A 27,922-nucleotide genomic window follows, 5' to 3' on the forward strand; every position below is an offset into this window, starting at 1 on the left:
CTAGCAATGCATTGGTGTATTTCACCTATAGTCCAGTTACACTGCCTTCCAGAATAAGCAGGTACCGTTTTAGTTCTCTTGGTTACTATACCTCATGGTAGCCTAAGCCAGTGCCTTGCAGTGCTTTAGTTCCAGAGTGCCACTGATGGGGAATTCCCCTCCCGCCGAACTGATGTGAGTGGAGTCAGGAGTGTCCTAGTCGCTAAATCCATTCCCCAAAACTTCGACTCCCCACTCACATAACCTTCCTGTCTCGCCTACAGCACTAAGTTCTCAGACCAAGGGCAAAACCCAGCCCTCGATGGCAAATGTTCTTCCTGAGCCAAAGACCTCAAATTGCTGCTGTCCCTGGACCTGTTCCTAACCCTCAGAAAAATGACAAAGTGCACCAGGGCCTCGATTCTGAAGTTAACAGTTTTCTGCAAATATCATCAACACAGGCAATTTTTTCCCATCTTTTTTTGCGGTGGAATGTTTCCTCTGTGGGCTGGCTTGCTCCCTGAATAGTAACCAAACCCCTATTTCACTTTACGAGCCTCCAGGCTCCGCGCGTCCCTTCAGCCTTCCTCCCTCTGTCAACGAAGCAGTTTCCCAGGGCGATGGCCCACAGCGCGTGGAGGGGCGGTTGGATTGCCAACGGTTTCCAACACGAGAGAAGAGCGCAGGACGAGATGCGGGAACTAGTCAGATCCGAGGGAGCAGACGAAGGGAGGGGCCAAAGCTGGGAAGGATCGCGAAGAGTGGGGAGGCCCCGCCCTTTCCGTAGATATCTCTAGAAAGCCGCGCAGCAGCCCGAAAACAAAGAGTGCGCAGGCGCGGCGGCAGGGCCCGGGCATTTTGCTGCGTCACCAGCCGCCGCCCGGCCTCAGCAGCCCTCGCTTGCACGCACGCACGTTCACTCTCCGTCCTCGCGCCCCTTTTCCTACACTTTCCTCTTCTCCTCGACCGGAGGAGCCGCTCTGTTCGCGCGGTGCATTCTGGGGAGCCAGGTCGAGCCAGCCGCTGCCGCCGTTCGCTGAGGGAAGCGAGAAGAGGCCGCACCAGGGAGAAAACGCCGGAGTCGCCACCGGAGTTTAGTCCACTGCCCAGCAGCTGCCGCCGGAGAGGCCCGCCCACTCATTCACCCGTCCCCCTGCCCCGTTCACGATGTGAGTGCGACACCCCGCCAAGGGAAGGTCGCTGCGGCGGGAGGCCGAGGCCGCGCTGGGGGCTGCCGGGAAGCCGCCCCCTCCCCTCCCCTCCCCCGCTCTCAGTCCTTCGGCTTTCTTTCCTCAATGGTGGCAGCCCTTCTGGCCTGGGGGTGGGAAGGCCATTATCTTTATTGCGGTTATTGTTGGCTGGTGGAGGACATATTTCGTACAGATGTACGATTTCCCCCACCTGTAAACCGTCCCTCAGCTTCCTCCTGCTGGAAATCCACTTTCCTTCCTTGGCTGTCCGGGTTACTCCTAACTCCGAACTTAGCCTTAGGCTTTAATATTCTGTGAGTTTTTTGCTTTGCTGCACCCTGGAGGCTTGGACCCTCCTGAATTGCCACTTCGTTTCTTGGGCAGTGTGGCTCTGCCGCCCTGTTATGCCTGCACCAGGCCCTGGGCCAAGTGCACCTGTGGTGGGTGCTACCAGAGGCTCCACGTAGAGCACCACGCGGGCCTCTGAGCGACTGGGACTGCTAGACAACCGGAGGTCCGCCATACCGGCAACCACAACTTATTTCCTTCTTGGGTGTCGTGATTTCTCGAGTGTGGGTCTTTCCAAGCCCTCTCTTAACTCCGATCTCTCGAAGAGAGTGAAGGTTGCCAAAACTCAGCCTTGTCTCTGGCAGCGAGGAGTTACCATAGAGCAGGTAGTTCCCCACGTGTCGATCGAAAGGTACTTGTGGATGTGTTCTGTATTAAACTTTAGGGTAAGTTTCATTATCCTCTGTCAGTTTAGAGATGAAATAGAGATGAAACAAGAAACAGTATTATCTTGTTTTCTTAAAGAGCTTAAATTTGTTTACTACAGATTCTTTAGCAGTCTTTGTTTTATTATGACAAAGGAAAATCTTAGTGATTGTAACCAAATAAGAATTCTTGGCGTTGCCACTTCCAGACCTTAAACATTATTTTCGGTAAGAGCTTTACCTTTTCAGATGTGAGAACTGCAGGTTTTATAGTTTGTTTTTTGTTTTCGAACTAACTGCTTCCTGAAAGTTATGTGTGGATAGCAATTGAAGGAGAACAGTTTTTAATCCTTTAAAAAGTAATGCATTTTCAAGGGTTTACTTAATAAATAATAACATTGACGGTGAGTATATTGGTCTAGAATTCAAAATAGAAAGGGTACACCCAGCCAGGTGATGTCGGAAAACAAGCCTCAAGAATCAAGAAGTATGTATGTATTACTGTAGTCTTTATATATCATATTAAAATTTTTGAAGGAATTTTTCCCCCCAAAAGTGATATTTAATAGATTTTAATTTACGTAAAGTAGCTTTTGTTTTTCCCTTCAAAATCTGTATTCCAAATAATGCAGCAGGATTTTCCATCTTAAAATACCAATGAGTAGAAAAGAAATCTTCAGATGAAGCGTTATCAGCTTTTAATAGACTGATGTGGCCAAACAAAATATCTTTTCACGAAGAAATACCCTTGTTTAATATAGTGTGTAATAGAAACACTTTTGGGAGGTCATTTAAAATAAGTAAAAAACGGTAAGCTTGTGAATAGATTTAAAAAATTAGATGAAAAGTTTAACAATCTCTATTCCAAAAAGCAGTCTATATAGTTTCAAGAATGCTGCTTTCAAAAAGTGTTTTGAAGAGAACAGATAAATCTCATTTTTTTTTAGATTTTATTTATTTATTTTTAGAGAGGGAAGGGAGAGAGAAAGAGAGAAAGAAACATCAATGTGCAGTTGCCATGGCCTGCAACCTAGGCAAGTGCCCTGACTGGGAATTGAACCTGCGATGCTTGGTTCGCAGCTCATACTCAATCTACTGAGCTACACCAACCAGGGCCAGATAAATCTCATTTTTAAAAATATTTAATATATGCCTTGCAAATTATTTAGAGACTATTATGAGTCAGTTATTTGAGTTGGAAAAAACCTTTAATGGGTCATCCAGTCCTAGGAAGAATCTGGCTGGTAAGGATTCATTGTGTTGCTGTCTGCTATAAACATTTTTCTTAAACACGGAGAGAGACATACTAGATAGGGTTTTAAGGTCTATTTTTTTTTTATTTGAATGCTTTTTAGTAGTGATTTCCCAGGTAAATCTTCTAATCAAGTTTTTAAAGTTTTGACTAGTATTTTACATAAAAGTTCTCAATCTCTGACCTATCTTGGATAAGTCTGGTATTTTAGGACATTCCTCCAGCTTTTAAGACCTGCACAACCAACTGTGGGGGTTGGTGAGGGTGGAGGATGGTGCTTTTTAAAAAATTTATTTAACTTTTAAAAATTAAGTGCATTTTATTGATTATGCTGTTACAGTTGTCCCATTTTTCTCCTCTTTGCCCCACTCTCAGTACCCCATTCCCTCCAGTAGTCTCCCCCTTAAGTTCTTTTTTTAAAAAAACTGTTGTAGTAGTTCTAAGTTGGATCCATTAGTAATAGATACAAAGTAAAATGTTTTGTAAGTTTTGAGCTATTTGAAGTATTTTTGGTGTCTTGTGCTTAAATTATTATTAAATTGTCTAGAAACATCCTGTGACTGTCCCTAAATTGGTTAAAAATCTTTAGCATCTCTCAGCTTTATGTGACTGAGTTCCCAAAATAAAATGATCAGTCTTTAGCTTCCAAAACAATTTGTAAGAGTGAGTATGTGGTTAATTTCTATAAGTTCAGGAAGAGTTACTGATGGTGGTATTTGTTAAGTGTTGATTTCCTAACCAGTGTAACTTGGCAACTGGATCCCCCCCCCATTTCCACCCCCATACTTAGTTAGACTTTAACTAGAAGGCAGTAGAAACTGGAATTGACCAGTCACAATAGTGCAGACCAGTATGCACTCTATTAATTAAGATTTTTATGTGTAATTGTACTTTCTAGTTTTAAAATGTAGAAGCCTTATCATTTCGGGGCCTTGGGAGGTTAGTGAGTGTCACTTTCTAGAAAAGTAATACTACCTTTTTAGTATCAACTGTTTAGAATCAACCTGGCTGTTAAATGCTTAAGATTATATTTTTTTTCTGAGCTTCTCCATTGAAAATTGTTGTATTTAGTGTATTTTGCCACAGAAATAATGAAGTTTGTCGTAGTAAACTTTTCATTTACTGTATAGATCGACAGTGACAGATTTTAAATTGAGGCTGACTTCCCCACTTCCCAAGAACGTTTACATTAAAGCTTACCTTGAGCAATGTCCTTCTCTGTGTTGTATTCCAAAGCCAAATAAAATGTGCAGTCGTGGATTTTCTGTGCAATAGTAATCTTGACACGTGGTCATACTTTATTGCTAAAAACTGTTTATGTCAGGGCTCTTTCCAACTCAGTATGTTTAATTATTTTGCTTGCTGAAACCATCTAGTCACAAACAGGTGTGATTTTCTTTTATATTAAATTTTAGGATTTAGTTCTTCAAATATCAGTTCATGCAATGCTAATTAGTATAAGGGGCTGTACCAAGTTGGATTGGAACCTTATTCAGAAATTGAGCATTCCTGAAAGAGGACTTATTTTTTTCTGGGAAGAATAATTTTTCAGGTGGTCTTTTTCCAAATCTCTCTCTGTGGTTCAGTTTTCTTACCTAATCTAAACTGCTGCTACTATTAAAACCCGCCTGCACCACTTTGGTAATGGAGCTCTGAGAGTCTAAAATTTGTAATGGAGGCAGTGAGAGATTGATCTTGTTTTGAGTCTTATTTGTGTGAGGAGAAATAATTTAGTCTGTTTTGGGAATGTATGCAAAAGTGGGAAAGTGCTAGAGTTGCTTGTAAGAAAGGCACCGAGTTTCCCTTGGGGGGGGGCGGGGGGGGTATCTTTAAGAACTCTAGCTTTCCCCCTTATATTTTAAGAATGAGAATTACCAAATAAAAGAACTAGCACAAAGGTTCACAAACATTCTTTGTTTGCTCCTTGATGTCTTTATAGGTTGATTGGTTTGTTGCTTTTTTATAGTGTTGATAGGCCAAAAGGAATAACCTAGCAGTTCTGTTTAGTAGGTAGTTGGGTCCAAACCACTCAAGTATTTTGTCTTAACATCCGTAGCTCTTTGGAAAACAAACATCAGTTGAAAGAAAAATGGAGTTTCTTGTTTAACTATGGCTACTAATGGAATGTGTGTGCCTTTTGGGCACTGTATAATTACTTACAGCTTGATGTCAGATTGGATACTATAGCTCAGTTCTGTTCCCCATTGATATTCTTTCTTTTGACATAGCAACCATTAAAAATCCAGCTTTGCAAAGATATTATTTAATGAGGAGGGATGTAGTGCAATTTACTGTTGAAATTGAACTACTTAGTGTTTGTTTAAAAAAATTTTCTCTTTCAGTTACAATTTATGTTAAATACTGTTTTATGTTGATTTCAGGTGTATAGCACAGCAGTTAGATAATAATATATTTTACAGAGTGTTTTCCCTATTTCCATTACCCACCTGGCACCATACATAATTATTGCAATGTTTTTTACTATATTTCGTATTCCTGTGCTGACCTTTACATCCCCATAATGCCCATTTGTAGTTAATCTCTTTACCTTTTACATTCAATCCCCCAAATCCCCTCCTCCTTCTGGCGACTATCATCAGGTCCCTGTGTCTGTATTTCAGTTGTATTTGTTCGTTTATTTTATTGTTTTAGATTCCACATGCAAGTGAAATTTTACGGTATTTGTTTTTTCTCTGAATTATTTCACTTAACATAATACCCTCTAAGTTCATCCATGCTGTGGCAAATGGTCAAGTTAAATATTTTCTTTGGCCAAGTATATTTGTGTGTGTTGTGTGTGTAATATAATGTAATGTAATGTACCATAGCTTTTTTATCCACTTGTCTGTTGCTGGGCACTTGGTTTGCTTCCATGTTTAGCTATTGTAAATAATTCTGCAGTGAAAAAAAGGGTACATATATTCTTGTGAATTAGTGTTTTGGGTTTCTTCACATTTATACCGAGAATCACTGGGTTATAAGATAGTTCCATTTTTAATTTTTTGAGGGCCCTCCATACTGGCAGCACCAATCTGCGTTCCAACCAACAGTGCACAAGGGTGAATCCCTTAATGCCTTGATCAAAGTTGAATTCCTCTCAAATATAAAATACTCTGTGGCAGCCCTGCAAGTTCCTCCCTAGTGTCCTGATGCACCTTGGCACATAATTTGGGACCACTGGACTAACAGGTGTAATTCGGTTCACCTTTCCAGAAAGTTTTTACATAGTAAAACTTACATACTGAAGACCTGAAAGTACAAGAAGCATATCTTGGGGTTTCTCTGAGCAAAGAATATGTGTGTGAGAGTTTGGTTTTAGACATTTTAGGAAGAACTTTTGATAATACTTAAAAGGCTGCTGTCTATGAACCTAGAACTTTTTCCCTTTCTGCAGCAGAATTTTTATCTTTCCATATCATTTCTCACTTAGTACAAACCGAAATAAATTTACCAGTTTTTTAAAATGAGCTTTATTTTCCTATAACTCTTGATATGTTAAAGATATTCTGGGATATATAAAATATTAGTGAATCTGCTCTTTAAGAAGCTTTTCTTAAAAGAGCTTACTAGAAATACGTTTAGCTTATTTATAAACCTAGAAGATACTTACTGTATGATTGAGCTATAGTGAAAAACTAGTATTCTGATTCCTATTGTTTTATCTTAGAATTCAAAGTGCTCTTTTGATTTAGACAAATATTATGCTCCAATAAGAATAAACTCCTAAGAGGACTATAATTCTGAGTAAAGGATTGTGTTGGCCAAAAAGTTCGTTTGATTTTTCTCCCTTTCCCATAAGATGGCTCTAGTAGCACTTAGTTGTATTTAACTTCATTTGAACCAATTTTGTTATTGTGACAGCTGTCAGATCAGGGTGCATTTAAAAAAAAAAAAAAAAAAAACTTAGCAAAATTGGTGAATTTTTTTGTAGCCATCTTATTGAAGATGGAAGAAAATACACAACATTTTTGGCATGTTATGCTTTATTATTTCAAGAAAGGTAAAAATGCACTGAAATACAAAAAAAAAGATTTGTGCAGTATACGGAGAAGGTGCTGTGACTGATCAAACATGTCAAAAGTGGTTTGCAAAGTTTCATGCTGGAGATTTCTTGCTGGATGAAGCTCCGTGGTTGGGTAGACCAGTTGAAGTTGATAACAGTCAAATCAAGACATTAACCGAGAACAGTCAACATTATGCAGGAGGTAACTGGCATATTTAAAATATCCAAATCAATAAAGTTATTGGTGAAAATGAAAAATGTGTCTTTTATTTTACAGGAAAAACCATATGGACTTTTTGGCCAACCCAGTATATGAGGTTGTGTACTGTTGGAGAATAAACAACCAGAGAATCTTGTCTTATGATGTTCCACCTATTTATACATTAAGAAAGATAAACCATAGCAAATAACGGACCTGACCCCATAGTTCTTAGGAAATGATTTTTGTACTAAATTTCATCATCTAACTTGAATGCAAACTTGGTAAGGGCAGGGATTTTTGTCTATTTTGTTGACTGCTGTATGTCCAGAACAATTCCTGGCACCATGTTTAATGAATATGTGTTTTTTGAATAACATTCAAACTCTAAATGTATTTTAGCTATAAGGCTTGACTACATGATACATGAGGTACTTGACATGGTGAGCATTGGTACTTGCTCTGGGGTCTTCTTTTGGCCCTACATTATTCTGCTACATTACATCATCAGTTAAATTTAATTATATCTCACATAGATTGGTGGGCAGTAGTTGAAAGTTGGTGAGTCTCATCTGTAAATGGAAACTCTGATTTTTATATTCTATTGAGGCTTTGCTATATTTTGGGAGATCTGGAAAAGAACCACCAAATCAGTATATACCCTCAAAGTACATTTGACTTGTTTGTGAGCCCTTTATTTTGGGGATATTTACTGGAATAGTTTATTGGTCAGACTGATCTTTCTCTTACCTGTGGATAATTACTATTGGTCCCCTTTAATTCTACCCTTGTTTCTCCTCCCCCTAATTTTTTTTTTAATCTAAAGAAGTTGACTTACCAGTCTAAATCCTTTTTCCCACATTTTTCTTTCTTTAAAGATTTTATTTATTTTTAGAGAAAGGGGAAGGGAGGGAGAAAGAGAGGGAAAGAAACATCATTGTGTGGTTGCCTCTTGCATGACCCCAGCCAGGGACCTTGCCTGCAACCCAGGCATGTGCCACGACTGGGAATTGAACTGGTGACCCTTTGGTTCACAGGCCAGTGCTCAATCCACTGGGCCACACCACCCGGGGCCCATATTTTTCTGTTTAATTTCTGTACAAGGCCATTGATTGAAGATAAATCTTAATAGGTTTTAAAATATCTTTCTGTTTAATGATAAAGATTATTGATTAGCACATCCTTGTATACATTTTGCAGTCCCTTAAATACTTCTACAGAAGTAGAGCATTTTTGTTAAAGGGTCATTATTGCTATTTCCTCCAGTACATTTATCTGTATGTGAAGAGCCTAATGTTTTGTGACCAAATGACGGTATCTTATTTTTTCCCACTGATTTAAAGGAGGAATTCAAATAGTAATGGTTTGTCACATAGGTATATAATAGCATTTATTTTTAGAGAGAGAGAGGCAGAGAAACATCAATGCCTCTTGCACACCCCCAACTGGGGACCTGCTGTAACGCAGGCGTGTGCCCTGACTGGAACTTGAACTGATGACTTTTTGGTTTGGGGGACAACACCCAACCACTGAGCAACACCAGCCAGGGCTAGAAATTTTTAAATAAACAAGTCTGACTGGATACTACCATAACAGAAAGATATTAAAGATTTCTGGGAGATATAGACTAAAATAATGTAGACTTCTAGGGAATGAGTAGATAATATATTCCATGAGGTTGATCAAAATCATATTTCAGGGAGCCAAATTTGAATTACTATGATACTAACTAAAAATTGGAGGAAAGACAAGTCACATACTATGGAATTCTCTTATATATGAAAAATTGTCCCCTTAAGATTTCTGAAGTTCTAAAGGGATGATAGCAGCAGTTAATTTTTTTTTTTTTTTTAAACTAACCAGTTACAGAATAAAGTAATATCTTTCTGTTATATCCAGGGACATCTGCACCCTAGCCCTAACTTGGTTTTTCAACCTTAAGTTTTATGAATTTTCCCCAAATTAAGTATAATGTCCTTGTCCTGCCAGTTCATAAAAGGCTTGAGGTGTTTTGTCTATATTTCAGTGTGCCTTGCACATGATAAACTGTCAAAAAGAATTTCAGCAACTGAGAAATTCCTTAGCAAATTTTTTGCTTTGCTGATTGTCTTCATTTTGGGGGGCTGCTGTAAGAAACCACAGACTGGGTGGTTATAAACAAATTTATTTCTCACTGTTCTGGAGGCTGGAAGTCCAAGATCTAGGTACCAGTATGATCACCTTCTGATTTAGGGGCCCTCTTCCTGATTGGTAGCTTCTCGCTATGTCCTTACATCAGTGAAAGGGGCCTAGGAATCTCTTCTGGGGTCTCCTCTGAGAAAATAACTAGGTTTAATACATACATACATACAGATGGATGGGAACTCTACATACATAAGAAAATCAGAGACCCCACATGCAGGAGAGGTTAGAGATAGAAAGGGAACATGACTGTTTAAGACATTTTGAGCTAAGTTGTCTTGGGGGCTTCAAAAAGTTATTCCAGGATGTAGAATTCTATGAAATGAGTAGATAATATATTCCATGAGGTTGATCAAAATCATATTTCAGGGAGCCAAATTTGAATTATGGTATTAAATAAAAATTGGAGGAGAGACAAGTCACATACTATGGAATTCTCTTTAGTAAATTGAAGTATATGCTCTTTCCTATAGATAAATCAAAAGAAGTTATCTGTGATAATGTGTTGTGGGTGCATATCTTCTAATTCACAATCATCCAGGCAGTCCACAGTGAGGCAGGTTTCTCCTGAGCCTGCTACTAAAGTTGTCTTTAGCCATGGCTGGTGTGGCTCAGTGGATTGAGCACTGGCCTGTGAACTGGAAGGTTGCCCATTTGATTCCCAGTCGGGGCACGTGTCTGGGTTCCTTGCTGTGTTTTTTCAAAATCACATTGATGGTTCTTTCCCTCCCTTCACCTCTCTCTAAAAATAAAAATCTTTTTTAAAAAGTTGCCTTTAGCTCAAAACAATCTGCGTACCCCTGGAGTCTTTATGAGGCACTAATCACATTCGTTTATAAGGGCTCTTCCCTCATGATGTAACTACCTCCTTTAAAAAAAAAAAGACTTAATATTCATTTTTAGAGAGAGTGAGCAAAACATCAGTGTGTGGTTGCCTCCCGCCCTTCCCCAACTGGGGACCTGGCCCAGCAACCCAGGTACTTGCCCTGACTGGGAATCAAACTGGCGACCCCCTGGTTCACAGGCCGGCACTCAATCCACTGAGCTGCATCAGCCAGGGCAACCTAAGCACCTCTTTGTAAGATAAGCTAAGAAATTTTAGCTAAAATTATAGAGGAGAATTTTAAGTTATGCCGAGTTTAATTAACTGGAATTGGCATAGCTCTAATGTGGACCTTTAAAGTTCTTGTTAGAAGAGCTTAGAGAGTCCCATGGGGGTGAGGATGGTGCTGTTTTAACACTGTCAAGACTCTATTCAAAACAGTTGCACAGAAGTGTTAACTTCAAAGATTTTTAAGGAGAATTTTGAGGAATTGGACACCATATAACATCTTGCCAAAGAACATTAAAATAGGACCAAGAACTAAAAAAATATCACATTGTTTGCAGGTAGTTTTTATCGCGTGCTCTACTACCAGTCAATGTAAAACATATAAATACGTTTCCTGCATACAATGTGATATAAAACCTATTCTTATTTACATGAAACTATCACCCACAAAGCTAAGCAAGTCTCAAAAAGTTATTTTGAAGCTCTTAAATGTTGTTTTAAAGCAGAAAACTCTAATTTTGATTGTGCAATAAGATTGATAAGTCAATATATAAATTTAACTTTTTTTAAGGATTTTATTTATTTTTAGAGAGAGGGGAAGGGAGGGAGAAGAAGAGGGAGAGAAACATCAGTGTGTGGTTGCCTCTCATGCGCCTCCAACTGGGGACCTGGCCTGCAACCCAGGCATGTGCCCCAACTGAGAATAGAACCGGCTATTCTTTGGTTCGCAGACTGGCGCTCAATCTACTGAGCTACACCAGCCAGGGCTAAATATAACTTTAAAAATAGGTATTTTTAGAGCCCTAGCTAGTGTGGCTCAGTAGATTAAGCACTGGTTCAAGGCGAACCAAAATGTTGGTTTGATTCCCAGTCAGGGCACATATTAGGGTTGCAGGTTAGGTTCCCAGTAGGGGGTGCACGAGTGACAACCACACAGTGATGTTTCTCTCCCTGTCTTTCTCCCTCCCTTCCCCCCCTCTAAAAATAAAATCTTTTTTTAAAATTAGGTATTTTATAATCTGGCCTTACTGTGGTGAGAATTTTTTTTTTTTTTTTTAATTTTGACCAGCGTGTTCTGTTTTTTTGTTTGTTTGTTTGTTTGTTTTTTGTTTTTTTAAGATTTTATTTCACTTGATTTTAAAGAGAGGGAGAGAAATATCAGCGTGTGATTGCCTCTCGACACACACCCTACCGGGGACCTGGCCTACAATCCAGGCATGTGCCCTGGCTGGGAATAGAACTGATGACCCTTTGGTTCTCAGGACAGCACTCAATCCACTGAGCCACACCAGCCAGGGAAAGAAAAGACTTATTTATTTATTTATTTATTTATTTATTTATTTGGCAGAGCTTCTATTGCACTGAGGTGTTTGATTTTGTTTCCACTCAGAGTGAGGTAGGTAAGATTAGGAAATTTCTCTGCCAGGATTTCCAGGCCTCCAGAAATTTTATTGTTACTAATTACAGCTTTTGAAGTTTAAAAGTATCGTTCAGACCCTGGACTTCTTCATTGACACAGTGACAGTTAAGGACTGATGAGTCACCTCCTCCAGGGCTTTGTTCCTTAACTACAGATTCATCCTCTTCTTCATCTCCATGTCCTACTGCTCTTCTGCTACTACTCTTCATTATTCTGTCCTTCCTTTCCCACTACCCCTAACCCTCAAATTGTGAAAGATTTAGAAATGAATAACAAGAAACAAATATAAGTGCCCCCCACCACCAGATAGATGTGGGGGAGAAAGATGAGAATAGCAAATGGAGTCCAAGGAGTTAGGTTTCTTAACTCAGCTGCCAACAAGTCCTAGTCCACACACCTGCCCAGGCTCATGCACATACCTTTAAAGTCTCTTGCCCTTCAAAGGCTGCTGAGAGACTCCTAATATTTTTTTTAATAATTTTTTAAAAGATTTTATTTATTTATTTTTAGAGAAGGAAGGGGGGGAGAGAAAGAGAAACATCAATGTGGGGTTGCTGGGGGCTGTGGCCTGCAACCCAGCATGTGCCCTGACTGGGAATCGAACCTGTGACACTTTGGTTCACAGTGCGCACTCAATCCACTGAGCTATGCCAGCCAGGCCTAATATATTGTTTTGAGTAGTGGATTATTTACATAAGTATACTGAGGTGAAAAAGGTTTTTGCATCTCTAGGTATGTTACTATTAAAGTGAATTAGTAGACTTGCACAGTAGTTAAAATTTTGCCAATGTTAGTATAAAGCTGGAGATAAATCCAGTATAATTTAGGAGCTAGAGTTAAAGCTAAATCAGTCCCTCTCAGTTAATAAGGAAAAAAGGTGTGATCCTCATCAAATGCAAAAAGGGATTTCATAAATATTAGATTTCCCTTTCAAGTGAGCGAATATATGTTTATTACTGGTTTTGGTTGTGCAGGTCCCTCCTTATATTTTTGATGGTTTAGATCAGGGTCACTTAGTAAATATTAGATTTTATAGGCAACAGGTATCTCTGTCCCATTCTTGTTTTTACAGCTCTAAAAATATAAAACCATTTTTGACTCCTGGGCCAACCCTGGTTTATTTTAGATCATCTAATTTTGTTTTTATTTTCTGGAAAATTAAGGCTGTCATAACAAAGTATCAGAGATGTGGTGACTTAAACAATAGTTTTAAGAGGGTTTTAGTCCAAGATCAAGGTGTCAACAGGATTGGTTTCTTCTGATCCCTTGTTCCTTGGTTTTCCTTAGCTGGCAGATTACCATCTTTTCCTGCATTTTCACACTGTCTTCCCTCTGTAATGGTGTCATAATGTCTTGTAAGGGCAGCAGTCATTTTGGATTATGGACCACCTTTACACCTCATTTTATCTTAATTACCTTTTTAAAGCTCTGTCTGTACAAAAAAGTTGCATTCTGAGGTACTGTGGGTTTTCTTCCCTGGTTCCCACATGCCTAATGTGAACAGAAACTGAAGCACTTACATTCTTGATTTTTGATAACAGCCATTGTAATAACCAGATCACCATTAGTATACTCCTCCATACTATAGACTCTATATACAACTTGACATTTACAGGGTAAACAATGCTTTTTACTAACAAAACAGTAATTTCCATATTACCTGTCTGTATACAGATCTCCATAGTTTTGGTAATTTTTTTTTTAAGATTTATTTATTTTTTACAGAGAGGAGAAGGGAGGAAGAAAGACAGAGAGAGAGACACCTCTGAGAGAGAGAGACATCAGTTGTTTCTCAACATGCTCCCATCCAGGGACCTGACCCCAAACCCAGGCATGTTTCCTGACTGGAATTGAACTGAGCACCCAGCCCACTGAGTCACACCAGTTAGGGCTTCAGTAATCTCTATTTTATGTTTAGTTTGATTGAATCAAGATGCTGCCTAGGTCACAAATTGCACTTGTTTGGTAACTCTTAGGTCTTTTAATCTAGAGCAATTCTCCCCTCTTACTTATGCCATTGATCTAAGAAACATCCTGGATTTGTTGCTTCCTTGCAACGTTTAAGATTTTTAAGTATATTTTATTGATTATGCTATTAAGTTGTCCTATTTTTTCCCTTTTGCCTCCCTCTGCCTAGTTACCCCCATTCCCTCCAGCAGTCCTGCCCTCTTAGTTCATGTTCATGGGTCATGCATATAAGTTTTTTGGCTTTTCCATTTTCTATAACTTTTAACATCCCCCTATTTTGTACCTACCAATTATATTTCTTAATCCCTATACCCCCCCGCCCCCCCGCTCTCCCCTCCCTGCTGATAATCCTCCATGTAATCTCCATTTCTACAATTCTGTTCCTATTACAGATGTTTGCTTAGTTTTGGGGTTTATTTTTTGGTTTGGGGTTTTTTTTATTCAGTTGTTGGTAGCTGTGAGTTTTGTTGTCATTTTAATAAATGTTTATGGTTTTGGTTTTTTCTTACATAAGTCCCTTTAACATTTCATATAATAAGGGCTTGGTGATGATGAACTCCTAGAGCTTTGCTAGATAGAGTAATCTAGGTTGTAGGTCCTTGCTTTTCATCACATTGAATACTTCTTGCGAGTCCCTTCTTGTCAGCAGTTTCTTTTGAGAAATCAGCTGATAGTCTTATGGGAACTCCTTTGTAGGTAACTGTCTCCTTTTGCTGCTTTTAAGATTCTTTCTTTATCTTTAACCTTTGGCATTTTAACTGTGATGTGTCTTGATGTGTGCTTCCTTGGTTGCAATTTCTTTGGGACTCTCTGAGCTTCTTGGACTTCCTGGAAGTCTGTTTCCTTTGCCAGATTAGGGAAGTTGCTCCTTCACTATTTCTTCAAATAAGTTTTCAGTCTTGTTCTTTCTCTTCTCCTTCTGGCACTCCTATGATTTGGATGTTGGAACATTTAAAGTCGTCCCAGAGGTTCCTAAGCCTCTCCTCATTTTTTGGAATTCTTGTTTTTCATTCTGCTCTAGTTGAATGTTTATTTCTTCTTTCTGCTCCAAATCATTGGTTTGAGTCCTGGTTTCCTTCCCTTTGCTATTGGTTCCCTGTATATTTTTATTTCACTTTGTATAGCCTGCACTTTGTCCCCTATTTTGAGACCATGCTCAGCCATTTCTGTGAGCATCGTGATTACCCAGTGTTTTGAACTCTGCATCTGATAGGTTGGCTATCTCCTTGTCACTTAGCTCTTTTTCTGGAGTTTTGATCTGTTCTTCATTTGGGCCGTATTTCTTTGTCTCGGGCACACCTGTTAGGTAGCTGTATGTGGGGGAGGGGGCAGAGAGGGAACAATGCTGTTTGCTTGGTTCTTCCCCCACTTTCATTCACTTCCCACAAATGGATTATGCCCTTCCAGGTGCTGATTCCCTGGTGGGCAGGCTTGTGTACGTTCTATGACCCTATGGATCTCTCCAACAGACTCTACTGTGAGACTGGGAAGTCTCTTGCCAAGGCAACCCCCATAGGTTTTTAAAGCAAGTGGTTTTGAGGCTTTAGTTTCCTGTGCTGGGACCCTCGGTTGCATGGTCTGTCTCGCTCTCCAGTTGTTCTCCCAGCTTATACGCACACAATGTGGGACCACTCAGTCCGCTAGCTGCCACCTTGCCACTTGTCTTCACTGCCCCTGCTTCCTGTCACTGCCCCTCCTACTAGTCTGGATGAATGTTTAACTTTGGTTGTTGGACTTACATACAGTTCGATTTTCTGGTAATTCTGGTTTTTAAATTGCTTGTTGTCCTTTTGGTTGTGCAAGGAAACAAAACATATCTACCCATGCCTCCATCTTGGCCAGAAGTGGTTGTTTTTTGTTTTGAAGTTCATGATCCTTCTTATGGGAGTCTGAGGGGGCAAAGCGTGTCTTCTATGCCTCCATCTTGGCCAGAAGTTAGTATTATTTAATTTATTCCTCTTTCTCATATTTCTTGTAGATTGAAAATAAAGTTTACTGTGAAATGTGTCATATTGCATCAGATTAGGAGGTGTATGTTTGGTTGTCTTCACTTTCGATGATGCTGAGATCAGTTGTTCATCTGTTCATTGTTAATTGTTTCATCTATTGATGATCGCTGCCAAATCAATTTAAGGGCTGGAAAATAGTGATTCTCCGCACATCCCATGTTTTATTCCACACTGAAGCTGGAATTCTGTAACATTTCCTTCTTGAACTGGTTCTATTTAGTTATGAATTAAAGCCCATAAAGGAAAAACATGAACAGTGCCTAATTCTTTCTCTTTAATGGCCAATTTATAAAATACCAGAACTGTAGCATCGTCTGCTGATATAGATTATGGGTAGTTTGTCTTTTTAAGTCAGTAATAACTCAGATTTTTTATAGTCAGTGTATTTTAATCAGTTTGCAGTCTTTTTTTAAATTACTTTATTGTTGTTTAGTTACTACAGTCTTTTTCTGATGCTGAAATTATCATTGGCTAAGGTGAGAGACCTTATTTGTTGCCTCCTGGTTTGACCGACCTCACATATCCTAGCCTCATTTGCACAAGATGTCCCCAAGGCCATCAATATTTCCTACCTCAGGCCTGAGGTCAGCCATTTTGTAGGAATCCTGTTTGTTTGTTTGTTTGTTTGTTTGTTTTGTTTTGTTTTTAATATATTTAAGATTTTATTTATTTATAAGATTTTATTTATTTTTAGAGAAACGAGAAGGGAAGAAGAGAGAAAAACACCAATATGTGGCTGCCTCTCATGCACCCCCTACTGGGAATGTGGCCTGAACTTCAGGCATGTGCCCTGACTGACAATTGAACAGGCAACCTTTTTGTTCATTGGTCCCCACTCAATCCACCGAGTTACATCAGTCAGGGCATTTTATTTATTTTTAGAAAGGGGAAGGGAGGGAGAAAGAGAGGGATATAAACATCAATGTGTGAGGTACATGTACATAGATCAGTTGATTCTTGCACACTCCTAACTGGGGACCTGGCTGGCAACCAAGGCATGTGCCCTCACTGGGAATCAAACCAACAACCTTTCAGTTCACAGGCTGGCACTCAACCCACTGAGCTACACCAGCCAGGGCTGGTTTCTGTTAGTTGGAAATAGTGTTTTGGAACTAGGCTGTTCATTGCTTCAGATTGTTATCATTAGTGCTTTTTTAAAATGTAGCTTATCTGGTTACTTCAATATGAAAGTCTATAAACCTAGTCATTTAAGTTTAATTATTAAGTTAGCAAATATTTTCAGTTACAGACAGAACATGTGTCCTGACTGGTGTGGCTCAGTGAAATTAGCACTGGTCTGTGAACTGAAATGTTGCAGGCTAAATACCCAGTTGGGGGCATGTGAGAGGCAATGGATCTGCGCATCTCCCACATTCAGTGTTTTTCTCCCTCCCTTCCCCTCTCCCTGAAAGTAAATAAATAAAATCTTTTTTAAAAAAACATGTTACCCAACATTGAGAATACTGTTTGGGCAATAAGATGAGTACAAATAATGTGTGATCTTTCATAAAACTCCTGAATTGTTTGTTACTTATTTTAACATACTAACATTAGAATTTTTGGTTCCTTGGTCCACAGAAGTTCAGTTACACGTCTTTTTTAGAAGCATTTTAAAATCTCATGGTTTTGTTTTTTAATATGTCAATAGATAACCTTAAAAAATAGATTTACCCTTGCTGATTTGCCGGTATTTAGACTTGGGAAACTGCCATCTGTAATATTTAACTTCAGATCTGATATCACTGTTCCAGAGTAGAGTAACTAGGCAAGTTTAACATTTGTGTAAAAATGTTGATGAACAGTTGTTTGCAACTTTTGCTTATAAAAGGAACTTTAAACTGCTACTACTTAGGGTTGAGAATTTCAGAGCTTGGAAGCAGAACAGTTCCTTTCAGTTGAGTTGATTTATGAATAGTGTTTGAACATACAATAAAATTTTTTACTTTGAAGTAATGTTAGGTTTACAAAAAAAGTTGATTTATCACATGTAATCTTTGACTCTCAGTCAACCATATTTGACTCTATTTGCTTCCAGCAGTTTTTTAGCCATATTCTATTGGATGGGTAGAGCTCTAGGCAGCTGACACTATGAAGACAAGGTAATACTGTATTGTAAGGGACCAAGAGCACTTGAATAATACGGAAAAAGCAAATACTCCAGGTTGCTTCTAGTGTATATTTTGGATACATGTATAGATAGTATAAAGGTAAGGCTGTAAAGAAGTTTAATTCTTTATCTAATGTCATTATTTAGAATCATAAAGGTTTGTCAGAAGCTGCAAGTGAGAACTTTCTTGAAAACAAAAACTGTCATTTCTTATTTAAATTCCCTCCACAGTTCCTAGCATTTGTTGTAAGTAAAAATGCTGAATACTACATATATCTTAGTTGACAGTGGATGAGTTCTGTCTGATTTTTTAATTCTGTGAGGTTGAATTTTAGGAGCAGGGCTCTAAATGAGTGACTTACAAATTTTGACAGGGCTACCTAGATGGTTAGCTCTCTACTGAACATTGTTTTTAATTTAAAAAAAATTTTTTTTAAACCTTATTTGCAGAGTGAGGGGAAGGGAGGGAGAAAGAGGGAGGGAAACAGCAATGTGAAACAGCAATGTGCAAGAAAAACATCAGTTGGTTGCCTCTTGCACTCCCCTAACTGGGGACCTGGCCCACACCCCAAGCATATGCCCTGACTGGGAATTGAACCGGCGGCCCTTCAGTTCGTAGGCCAGCACTCAATCCACTGAACCACACCAGCCATGGCTTAAAACTTTTTTATTACAAAATCAATGTCAGTGTTGTGTTTCAATTTGGGTAATGGTTGTTAGAGTACAAATGTATTTTTCGCTAGAAATTGTAATAAATTGCCTGAAAATAATCAATGCTCTAATGGAGTAGAGAAATGTGTTATTTATATGCTAAACTTTGGAGGTCATGTACATATTCAGTTAATGAATTCCAGCTTAACTTTGTCTAATTTTATCTCTCTGTAGGCAGCCTGCTTCTGCAAAGTGGTACGATCGCAGGGATTATGTCTTCATTGAATTTTGTGTTGAAGACAGTAAAGATGTTAATGTAAATTTTGAAAAATCCAAACTTACATTCAGGTAAATTTCCATTTTACAAAATTGAGCTTTATTTCTGACAATTGAATAACTTTGGCTTGCTTAAGCATTTTTGTTTTTACTGAAGTTACTATACTGATCTTTACCTCTTTGAAGAGGCTCATCTTTTTTTCTTTCTTTTTTTCACAGTTGTCTTGGAGGAAATGATAATTTTAAACATTTAAATGAAATTGATCTTTTTCACTGTATTGATCCAAATGTAAGTAGTCTTGATTCTTTAACACCTATTTAAATCATGAAGCAGACATGCTTCGGTTTCAAGTATTTAAACACTAGTTCTATTTTTCTTAATTCAGAGGGGTAGGTAGAGATATTTATGTTTTCCCCCTTCTAACCACTTTACTGCACTTTGTTTTTACTGTTTAGACTCAGGGCCGTACTCCTGAGTCTTGTCATAAATAAGTATAGAATCTTTAAACTGTTCTATAATTGTACCATATTTAATTTGTTAAAGGTTTTATTCTAGACAGCTTGTGCAGGAAAGAAAAAATGGTTCTTTTCTGCAGTTGGGTAGGTTATGAAATTTTTAGTAGGGGATGTTTCTTTGAGAGTTTAGGGAAAATGAAGGAAAAGAAACTAGAGAGGTCAGGAATGACAAGCTGCTTTCTAAAATCTTATAGTGATACCGGAGAGATAAATGGTATAGTAGTGCTTTTGTTTTTGTTTTTGTTTTTAGGATTCCAAGCATAAAAGAACGGACAGATCAATTTTATGTTGTTTACGAAAAGGAGAATCTGGCCAGTCATGGCCAAGATTAACTAAAGAAAGGGCAAAGGTTGGTTTCTTTTTCTAATCTTTTCCTTTTCTCTCTCTCTCTCTCTCTCTCTCTCTCTAAGTATGATAATTTTATTTTAAAAGATATGGGGATATGGGAAACGTATTTGTTTCATAGCTAAGTACTATTATATCCTGTATTCTGTGTTTTTCTCTACTTTGAAATTTATTAGTTTTAACTTAAAGCCAAGTGTAGTCATAATAAGATCAGTCACTAGCTGATACAGAATGTTTTTCATTCAAGAGGCAGATTTTGCTTAAAAGCCTTTGTAAATTACTCACACAGGAATATATTTTGGTGCCACTAAAAAAAATAAGTTAACCAGGTATCTTAGCATAGTTCTTTTTTTTTTTAATATATTTTATTGATTATGCTATTACAGTTCTCCCATTTTCCCCCCTTCACTCACCTCTACCCTGTACACCTTCTCCCACCCATATCCCCCCCCTTTAGTCATGTCCATGTGTCATACTTATAAGTTCTTTAGCTTCTACATTTCCCATACTATTCTTACCCTCCCCCGTCTATTTTCTACCTACAATCTATGCTACTTATTCTCTGTACCTTTTCCCCCTCTTTCCTCCTCCCACTCCCCTGTTGCTAACCCTCTATGTGATCTCCATTTCTGTGGTTCTGTTCTGTTCTAGTTGTTTGCTTAGTTTCTTTTGGTTTTGCTTTAGGTGTGGTTGTTAATAATTGTGAGTTTGCTGTCCTTTTACTATACATGTTTTTTCTGTATCTTCTTTTCTTAGATAAGTCCCTTTAACATTTCATAAAATAAGGGCTTGGTGATGATGAACTCCTTTAACTTGACCTTATCTGGGAAGCACTTTATCTGCCCTTCCATTCTAAATGAAAGCTTTGCTGGATAGAGTCATCTGGGATGTAGGTCCTTGCCATTCATGACTTGGAATACTTCTTTCCAGCCCCTTCTTGCCTGGAAGGTCTCTTTTGAGAAATCAGCTGACAGTCTGATGGGAACTCCTTTGTAGGTTACTGTCCCCTTATCTCTTGCTGCTTCTAGGATTTTCTCCTTCATTTTTACCGTGGCTAATGTAATGATGATGTGCCTGGGTGTGTTTCTTCTTGGGTCCAGCCTCTTTGGGACTCTCTGAGCTTCCTGGATTTCCTTTGCCAGAATGGGGAAGTTCTCCTTTATTATTTGTTCAAATAACTTTTCCACTTGTTGCTCTTCCTCTTCTCCTTCTGATACCCCTGTAATTCGTATATTGGAACGTTTAAAGATGTCCTGGAGGTTCCTAAACTTCTCCTCGTTTTTTTGAATTCTTATTTCTCCATTCTTTCCTGTTTGGTGGTTTTATTCTTCCTTCTGGTCCACTCTATTGTTTTGAGTCCCAGTTTCCTTCCCATCACTATTGGTTCTCCGTGCATCTTCCTTCATCTCTTATGGTAACCTGCATTTTTTCATCTAATTTGCGACCAGAATCAACCAATTCTGTGAGCTTCCTGATCACCAGTGTTTTGAACTGTGCATCTGATAGATTGGCTATCTCTTGGTCACTCAAAAGATTGAGTCCTAGGGCATTGATCTGTTTTTCTGTTTGAGACCTCCCTCCCTCCCTCCCTCCCTCTCTCTCTCTCTCTCTCTCTCTCTCTGTCTCTCTCTCTTTGGTCTGGTCACTCCTGTTATGGTGAGGGGCGGAGCCTTAGGTGTTCACCAGAGCTGGGCACCTCAGTCTCTAGATTGTGATGTTGTGTGTGGGGGCTGGGGTGGGAGGGAACAATGGCAGTAGCTCCGTTCTCCTGGGACCTCAGTCCCTTCCGTGGGATCCTGGGTTGCACGCTATGCCCTGGTCCACAATCGCAGCCTCACTGGGTCCACCAGCTGCCACTTGCGCACTCAGGGTCCACCCGCTGCAATCTTGCACGCCCCAGATGCCTTAACACACTCCTGGTTGCCTTATGCTCTCAGTTCTCCCAGTTCTCCCCGCGCCGCAACCCTGCTCCTCTCCACCCCTCCTACTGGTCTGGATTAATGGGTCTACTTCAACTTCTTGGCTGTCTGACTTCCATTCAGATAAATTCTCTGTCAGTTCTGAGTGTTATTCTGCCTCTAAATTGTTGTTGTTCTAATCTTGGTTGTGCATGGAGGTACGGTGCGTCCACCTATGTCTCCATCTTGCTGGAAGTCCAGCACAGTTCTTTATCTATGCTAAGAAGAAAATTCTCAATGCTTTCTTACCTGTACCAATGAACTTATGTTGTTGCTTTAAAATGTAGGTCTGTTTAACAACTGAAAAAAGCATCATGAAACTATATTCACCATTACTGCATTTGACTTCATTGCGATTTGTCTAGTCTATTCCTTTTGTGTGCTAATTCTATGGCTTACTCTAGTGGGTATAAACCCACAGTTCAAAAAATGTAGTCTTATATTGTGGCTTTTTTTCAGATCATATAAATCTTCCACCTTTTACCAAACAATGTAATTTTAAGGTATATGCCAGTGAATACAAGTTAATCTAATCATAGGATGATGTTTTTATTGGTCTATAGCTTAATTGGCTTAGTGTGGATTTCAATAATTGGAAAGACTGGGAAGATGATTCAGATGAAGACATGTCTAATTTTGATCGTTTCTCTGAGGTAAGTTCTTTTAAATGCATTCTTCTGCCCTCCCTCTCAGTATACTTCTATGTAGTCAATTTAATTTGTTTTTAAAACACCAAGTGGTATTTAAGACATTCATTACTTTTTGAGGCTAGTCTGCAGTAAAACTAAATAAGATCCTTTTTAAAAATATTTTATTTATTTTTAGAAAGAAGGGAAGGGAGGGAGAAAGAAGGAAACATGAATGTGCATGATTAATATTGATTGGTTGCCTTTGGCCATGCCCCCAGCCAGGGACCTGGCCTGCAATCCAGGCATGTGCCCTGACTGGGAATTGAGCTAGTGACCTTTTAGGTTTTGAAGATGATGCCTAACCCCCTGAGCCATAGCAATCAGGACAATAAGATCTTGACAGTAGTCATTTAATCTTAAAATTTAACTTTTTAAATGTTTTTTTAAAAAATTAGTGTTAAGTTATAAAGTTGATGTAGAAAGACAAAAAATAAACCATATAGTTGATCAGTGCAGTATAGCCTGTTTTTTTGTTTTGTTTTTTTTTTTTTTTTCTTTAAGATCTTTATTCATGCCCTGGCTGGCATAGCTCAGTGGATTGAGCGCAGGCTGGGAACCAAAGTGTCCCAGGTTCGATTCCCAGCCAGGGTACATGCCTGGGTTGCAGGCCATAACCCCCAGCAAACGCACACTGAAGTTTCTCTGTCTCTCTCTCTATCTCCCTCCCTTCCCTCTCTAAAAAAATTAATAAATAAAAAATCTTAAAAAAAAAAAAAGAGTTTGAAGATAAGGACTAAGCCAACTTTAAAAAAAAAGATCTTTATTCATTTTTAGAGAGAGGGAAAAGGAGGGAGAAAGAGAAGGAGAGAAACATCAATGTGTCGCTGCCTCTTGCACACACCCCCTGGAGACCTAGCCCACAGCTCACGTATATGCCCTGACTGGGAATCGAATCAGCAACCCTTTGGCTTGCAGGCCAGCACTCAGTCCACTGAGCCACACCAGCCAGGGTGTGTATAGATAGTTTTTATTCCAACTCTGGAACAGATATTTTTAGGAGCACTAATACAGTAATTGGCTTAAATTATGGAACCAGGTAATATGTATATAAACCTTTAAACACAAGAATCATTGAGCCCTGGCTGGCGTAGCTCAGTGGATTGAGTTCGGGCTGCGAGCCAAGGTGTTGCAGGTTCGATTCCCAGCCAGGGTACATGCCTGGGTTGCAGGCCATGACCCCTAGCAACCACACATTGATGTTTCTCTCTCTCTCTTTCTCCCTCCCTTCCCTCTCTAAAAATAAATAAATAAAATCTTTAAAAAAAAAAAAAAAAAAGGAATCATTGTGTGCAAGTTTGATTCCCAGTCAAGGCACATAACAAGAGTCAACCAATGAATGAATGCATAAATAAGTGGAACGATAAATCGATATCCATCCCCCCCCCCCCCCGCACAATGAGTGGTATGTAGGGATATTTTAATTTGTGAAATCAAGGAAAGGGTTTGAGTAAGTCTATTTTTTCCCAAGATGTCACCCAAAGAAATCATTGATCTGCTTTCAGGTAGCATAGACCTTATCAAATGAACTGCTATAAAGCTAATCAGAAAAGAAAAAAACATTAGGCTCTAAGCTGAAGATATGCCAGTGGAATCCATTTCTCATTGCAATTTGAAAATTTAGTTGACTAGTTTGTTTTAAATTTCTGTTTTGAAAACTGAATACATTTTCAGCATTGCATATGCAACTGCTTATTTAACATTTCTCCTCACGTGGCTATAGCACCTTAATTTCAAAAGACAAAAGGGAAACCCTGGCTGGGTAGATTTAAAAAAAAACAAGGAGGGTAGGCAGAATATGATGTGACTTTCCTCAACTATACTATTTCTTACCTGTAGTAATTGGTGCCACCTTTTACCCACCTGTGCAAATCACAGCTTAACATTGTTTTGTTTCACTGCCTGTCTATCCAGTGTAACGTTAACTGCATTTTTGTTGTTACTTTGTTTTACCTCCTAAATAGCTCTCACATATGTTCAGTTCTCTTTCTGTTGCCATCCTATCCTCAGCACTTCACATGCTTGGCACATTTTGAGCATTTTTTTTTCTGGTGAAATACTTAACCATGGTGTTCAACATTACCTTCAGACATAGGGGAAACTTGACTAGTTACTCATAGTATTCAAGACAAGGTTGCCCAGAATTTTTATACTGAGAGATTTGACTAGGTATTTAAAACTCTGAAGTCCAGGTAAGCCTATATTTTTGAGTTTTTGATTTTTGTTTAGAAAGTTATGCATAGTTGTGTAAATATTTAAACTTTTAGAAGTTTAAACATTATAGAGCAGTTGTTACTTAGAGGAGATAAGTCCCTCCCCATCTGATAATAGTTTCACCTTTGGCTACTTGTACACTACTTGCTTTACGATGAGAAACAATAAAGATGGGAAGTTAGTACTTCATGTAAGTATGTTCTGTTGTTAGTCCCATTTTATTATAAGAATACAAGGGTATTTATATAGGCAAGGTTATTTTCTACTGTGTATACCTTTTCCTTCAAGAATTATGTTTATTTTCTGCTTTTAACTTAGTTGCTGCTATTTGACCTTCAATTGAATTTTCAGGCTTTTTATACAAACTAATTATCCCAAAGGACTTTATTTTAAGTAAAGCATTTATTGGTTCTTTTAAAACTATAATGAGAATACCATAATACATATGTCAGTTAGCTTAGGATATAAGACTTGACAACTACAAATGAATCCCATTCTCTTCCTTAACCATCAGTGGTAATTGTTATTCAGGTTTTGGGTGTTTAGTTTCTGTATCATACATAGATACCTTGCTGATGAATTTTAATAACTTCACTGTCCTTTGATGAGAACTAAGTTTTAACTTCCCTACAAGTTGTCAGGATTTTATATAATTACCTGTAATCTACCTTTTCCAGAAAGGAAGGTACTTAATGTTTATTTTGTTTTTTTACTGGTGCAAATCTATGGCAGAGTTAAGATTTATCCTGGAGCATGCAACCTAATAATTAGGGCTTAATTTAACATCATTTTTTAAAACTAATTTTTACACTTCAAATAGATGATGAACAACATGGGTGGTGATGAGGATGTAGATTTACCAGAAGTAGATGGAGCAGATGATGTAAGTCTATAAATTTTTTTCTCTGTGTACTTAAATAGTAAGAAACAATGTATTTACAGGTTGTTTGCTATAGAGTCAAGATTTTTTTTGTCACTTCTTGATGCTTTATTTTTTTAATATAGGGAAAAGCAGTTTTTAAATGGTTCATTTAAAATAAATAATAAAAAGGAAAAAAATTAAAATGTGCCCATTTTTTGAGGGATGGGTACCTGGTGTCTCATCAGCCATTCTAAAAGGGGCCAGATTTCAAACAAATCTTTGCATGGAGACATCATATGCCATATTCAATTAAAGAGTAAGTTTAGGGTTTATTTTTACAAAGTTAAATGGGTTTTATAAAAACAGGATTGGTCAGATTGTAGTAAACATGGATTTTGTGAAGCTGTAAGAGGATATAATTGGTCACTCTTCTCAACATTCTCCTCTTTGGCATTCTGTTAACATCCTTAAGAAATTTGTTCAATATAGTTAGATAGTTTACCAGCTATCATTAGAGTTTGCTGTCTTCTATCAGTCCATTGGTATTGAGCCATTTTTTTCCCTTCACTGAGTGTCAAAAGAGAAGAGAAACCATTTCATACCAAGATTCAGTCTAGTTAGCAGGGAGGGGTTTAAAGAGTGGACTTAATTCCTACCAAAAGGCACACAACTTCTTCATCTGTACGTCTGTTTGTCTTCAATAAATCTATTCTAAAGTCTAAATTCATAAGCTTGATATAACCATGTATCTTTGTTACTTTAGTGAAAGGTACAGTGCTTCAGCTTTTTAAGGCAAGGTGTTCATTTCACAGAGGAATGTTTGATCAACTTGGTAACTTTTTTGTATTTCCCCTTTTTGCAGGATTCACAAGACAGTGATGATGAAAGTAAGTGTCTTTGTGAAAAGTATGTTTTATTTACCTAGTGATATTTCACATCAAAAACTAAACTCTCAAAATGAAGAGGATAATTTCTTTATAATTTTTAGGGAAAAAATATATCATTTTTTTCATGGCCTCTAATAGCCAAAGCAGAAATTCGAATGAGATTCAAATTCAAAAAAGAGGAAACTCTTTACTCTGGTGCTGGCTGCCTTTCCTATAAGACTTTGAAGTTGGTGGATTATTTCCTTGTACTTTCATACTAATAATCTTTTTAAATTCCTTTCAGAAATGCCAGATCTGGAGTAAGGAATGTTGTCGTCACCGGATTTTGAGAAAGAAAAATAACTTCTCCACAAGATTTCATAATTGAATTTCTGAGTTGATTGCTCTAAAGGCAGATGCTGCATTTGCCTCCTTTAACCCGTTTTCCAATCTGTTCGTTTTCTTAAAGGCTTCACTAAGGGTTGATATGTACCATTGTATGGGGCAATTTTAAGTCAGCTAAGGCAATAACCTTATGCATGAACATTTCCCAGACTTCCATGATGCTGTCGAGATCCTAAGCAATTGATACAGCAGTTGTGATAAAAACATTTTACCTAAGTCTCCTTTACTTCATAACATAGATACTGACATGATAGGAAGCTCTTGGATTATGGAAAGATAGTTATAGGTTTTAGTATATGGACTCCAGCTGGCTGAAACAAATTGGTAGATACCCTAAACTGGTAATCTGTTCCTCTGGTATATTCTTCAGGATTGTTCCACTAAAGTTATATTTTTCAAAAAATGTACTTCACATTATTGTACATAAGTGACCACATGTCAATGTTCCAAATGTATCTTAGCTAAAACTAGTAAATGCCCTAACTTAGATGGTTTTTGAAGCCTATACATTTGGTATTGTTTGGCCCTTGAACTTTTACATCTCTTAGCATGGAGGACGAAGAAAGGCTGTACATTGTTGCTTGAGAGTCTGTACATTTAGACCAAATTTGTATTTGCACTGTCAGTATGGCAAATAAGTGGAAAAAATGTTAATACACTATTGGAGTTTTTTCTTTCTCCCCCCCCCCCTTTTTTTTTTGATCCAGCTTGTACCAGGGCTGAAAACCTCAATTTATGTTCATGACAGTGGGGATTTTTTTTAATGTCTATATTCTTTCTAATAAACTGTTGGAAGACTTATTGGCTATCCTTTTAAGTGTCTGGTTTACTGTAATTTCATGCATTGCCATTTATTGGAATGGAGTTATTTTTACTTGAGGGAGAGTTTGGGAATATTTCTCTGTTTGAAAAGAGGCTCACTGTAATATCACAGGAAACCTTTTAAAAGTGGATCTGTAATAGCAAATTGTAGATGCACTTTCCATCAGTTGGAAAAGAAAGTGTTGTGATTTGATTGAAATAAAACTAAATGTGTTGTCCTCCTCTAAATCTTTTGAGCTTCTGCATTTT

The 27,922-nt window shown here is 38.2% G+C and overlaps 1 protein-coding gene across 2 annotated transcripts; it reads left to right on the top strand.

Annotated features, from left to right (window-relative positions):
• The first annotated feature begins 795 nt into the window (after positions 1-795).
• Positions 796-27,750, top strand: PTGES3 (prostaglandin E synthase 3). 2 transcript variants are annotated; one of them, XM_028531859.2, is made up of 8 exons: positions 796-1,148; positions 18,958-19,071; positions 19,219-19,288; positions 19,766-19,864; positions 22,382-22,471; positions 25,539-25,601; positions 26,443-26,467; positions 26,751-27,750. In XM_028531859.2, coding segments are annotated over exons 1-8 (483 nt in total). In that variant the 5' UTR covers positions 796-1,146; the 3' UTR covers positions 26,771-27,750. The 2 variants fall into 2 exon arrangements, with proteins under 2 accessions (XP_028387660.1, XP_028387661.1); XM_028531860.2 differs by lacking the exon at positions 25,539-25,601 and having other exon boundaries at positions 815-1,148; positions 26,751-27,053.
• Positions 27,751-27,922: the final 172 nt, after the last annotated feature.

The sequence above is a fragment of the Phyllostomus discolor genome, chromosome 2 (assembly GCF_004126475.2).
Source record: "Phyllostomus discolor isolate MPI-MPIP mPhyDis1 chromosome 2, mPhyDis1.pri.v3, whole genome shotgun sequence".
In the NCBI taxonomy this organism is placed as follows: Eukaryota; Metazoa; Chordata; class Mammalia; order Chiroptera; family Phyllostomidae; genus Phyllostomus; species Phyllostomus discolor.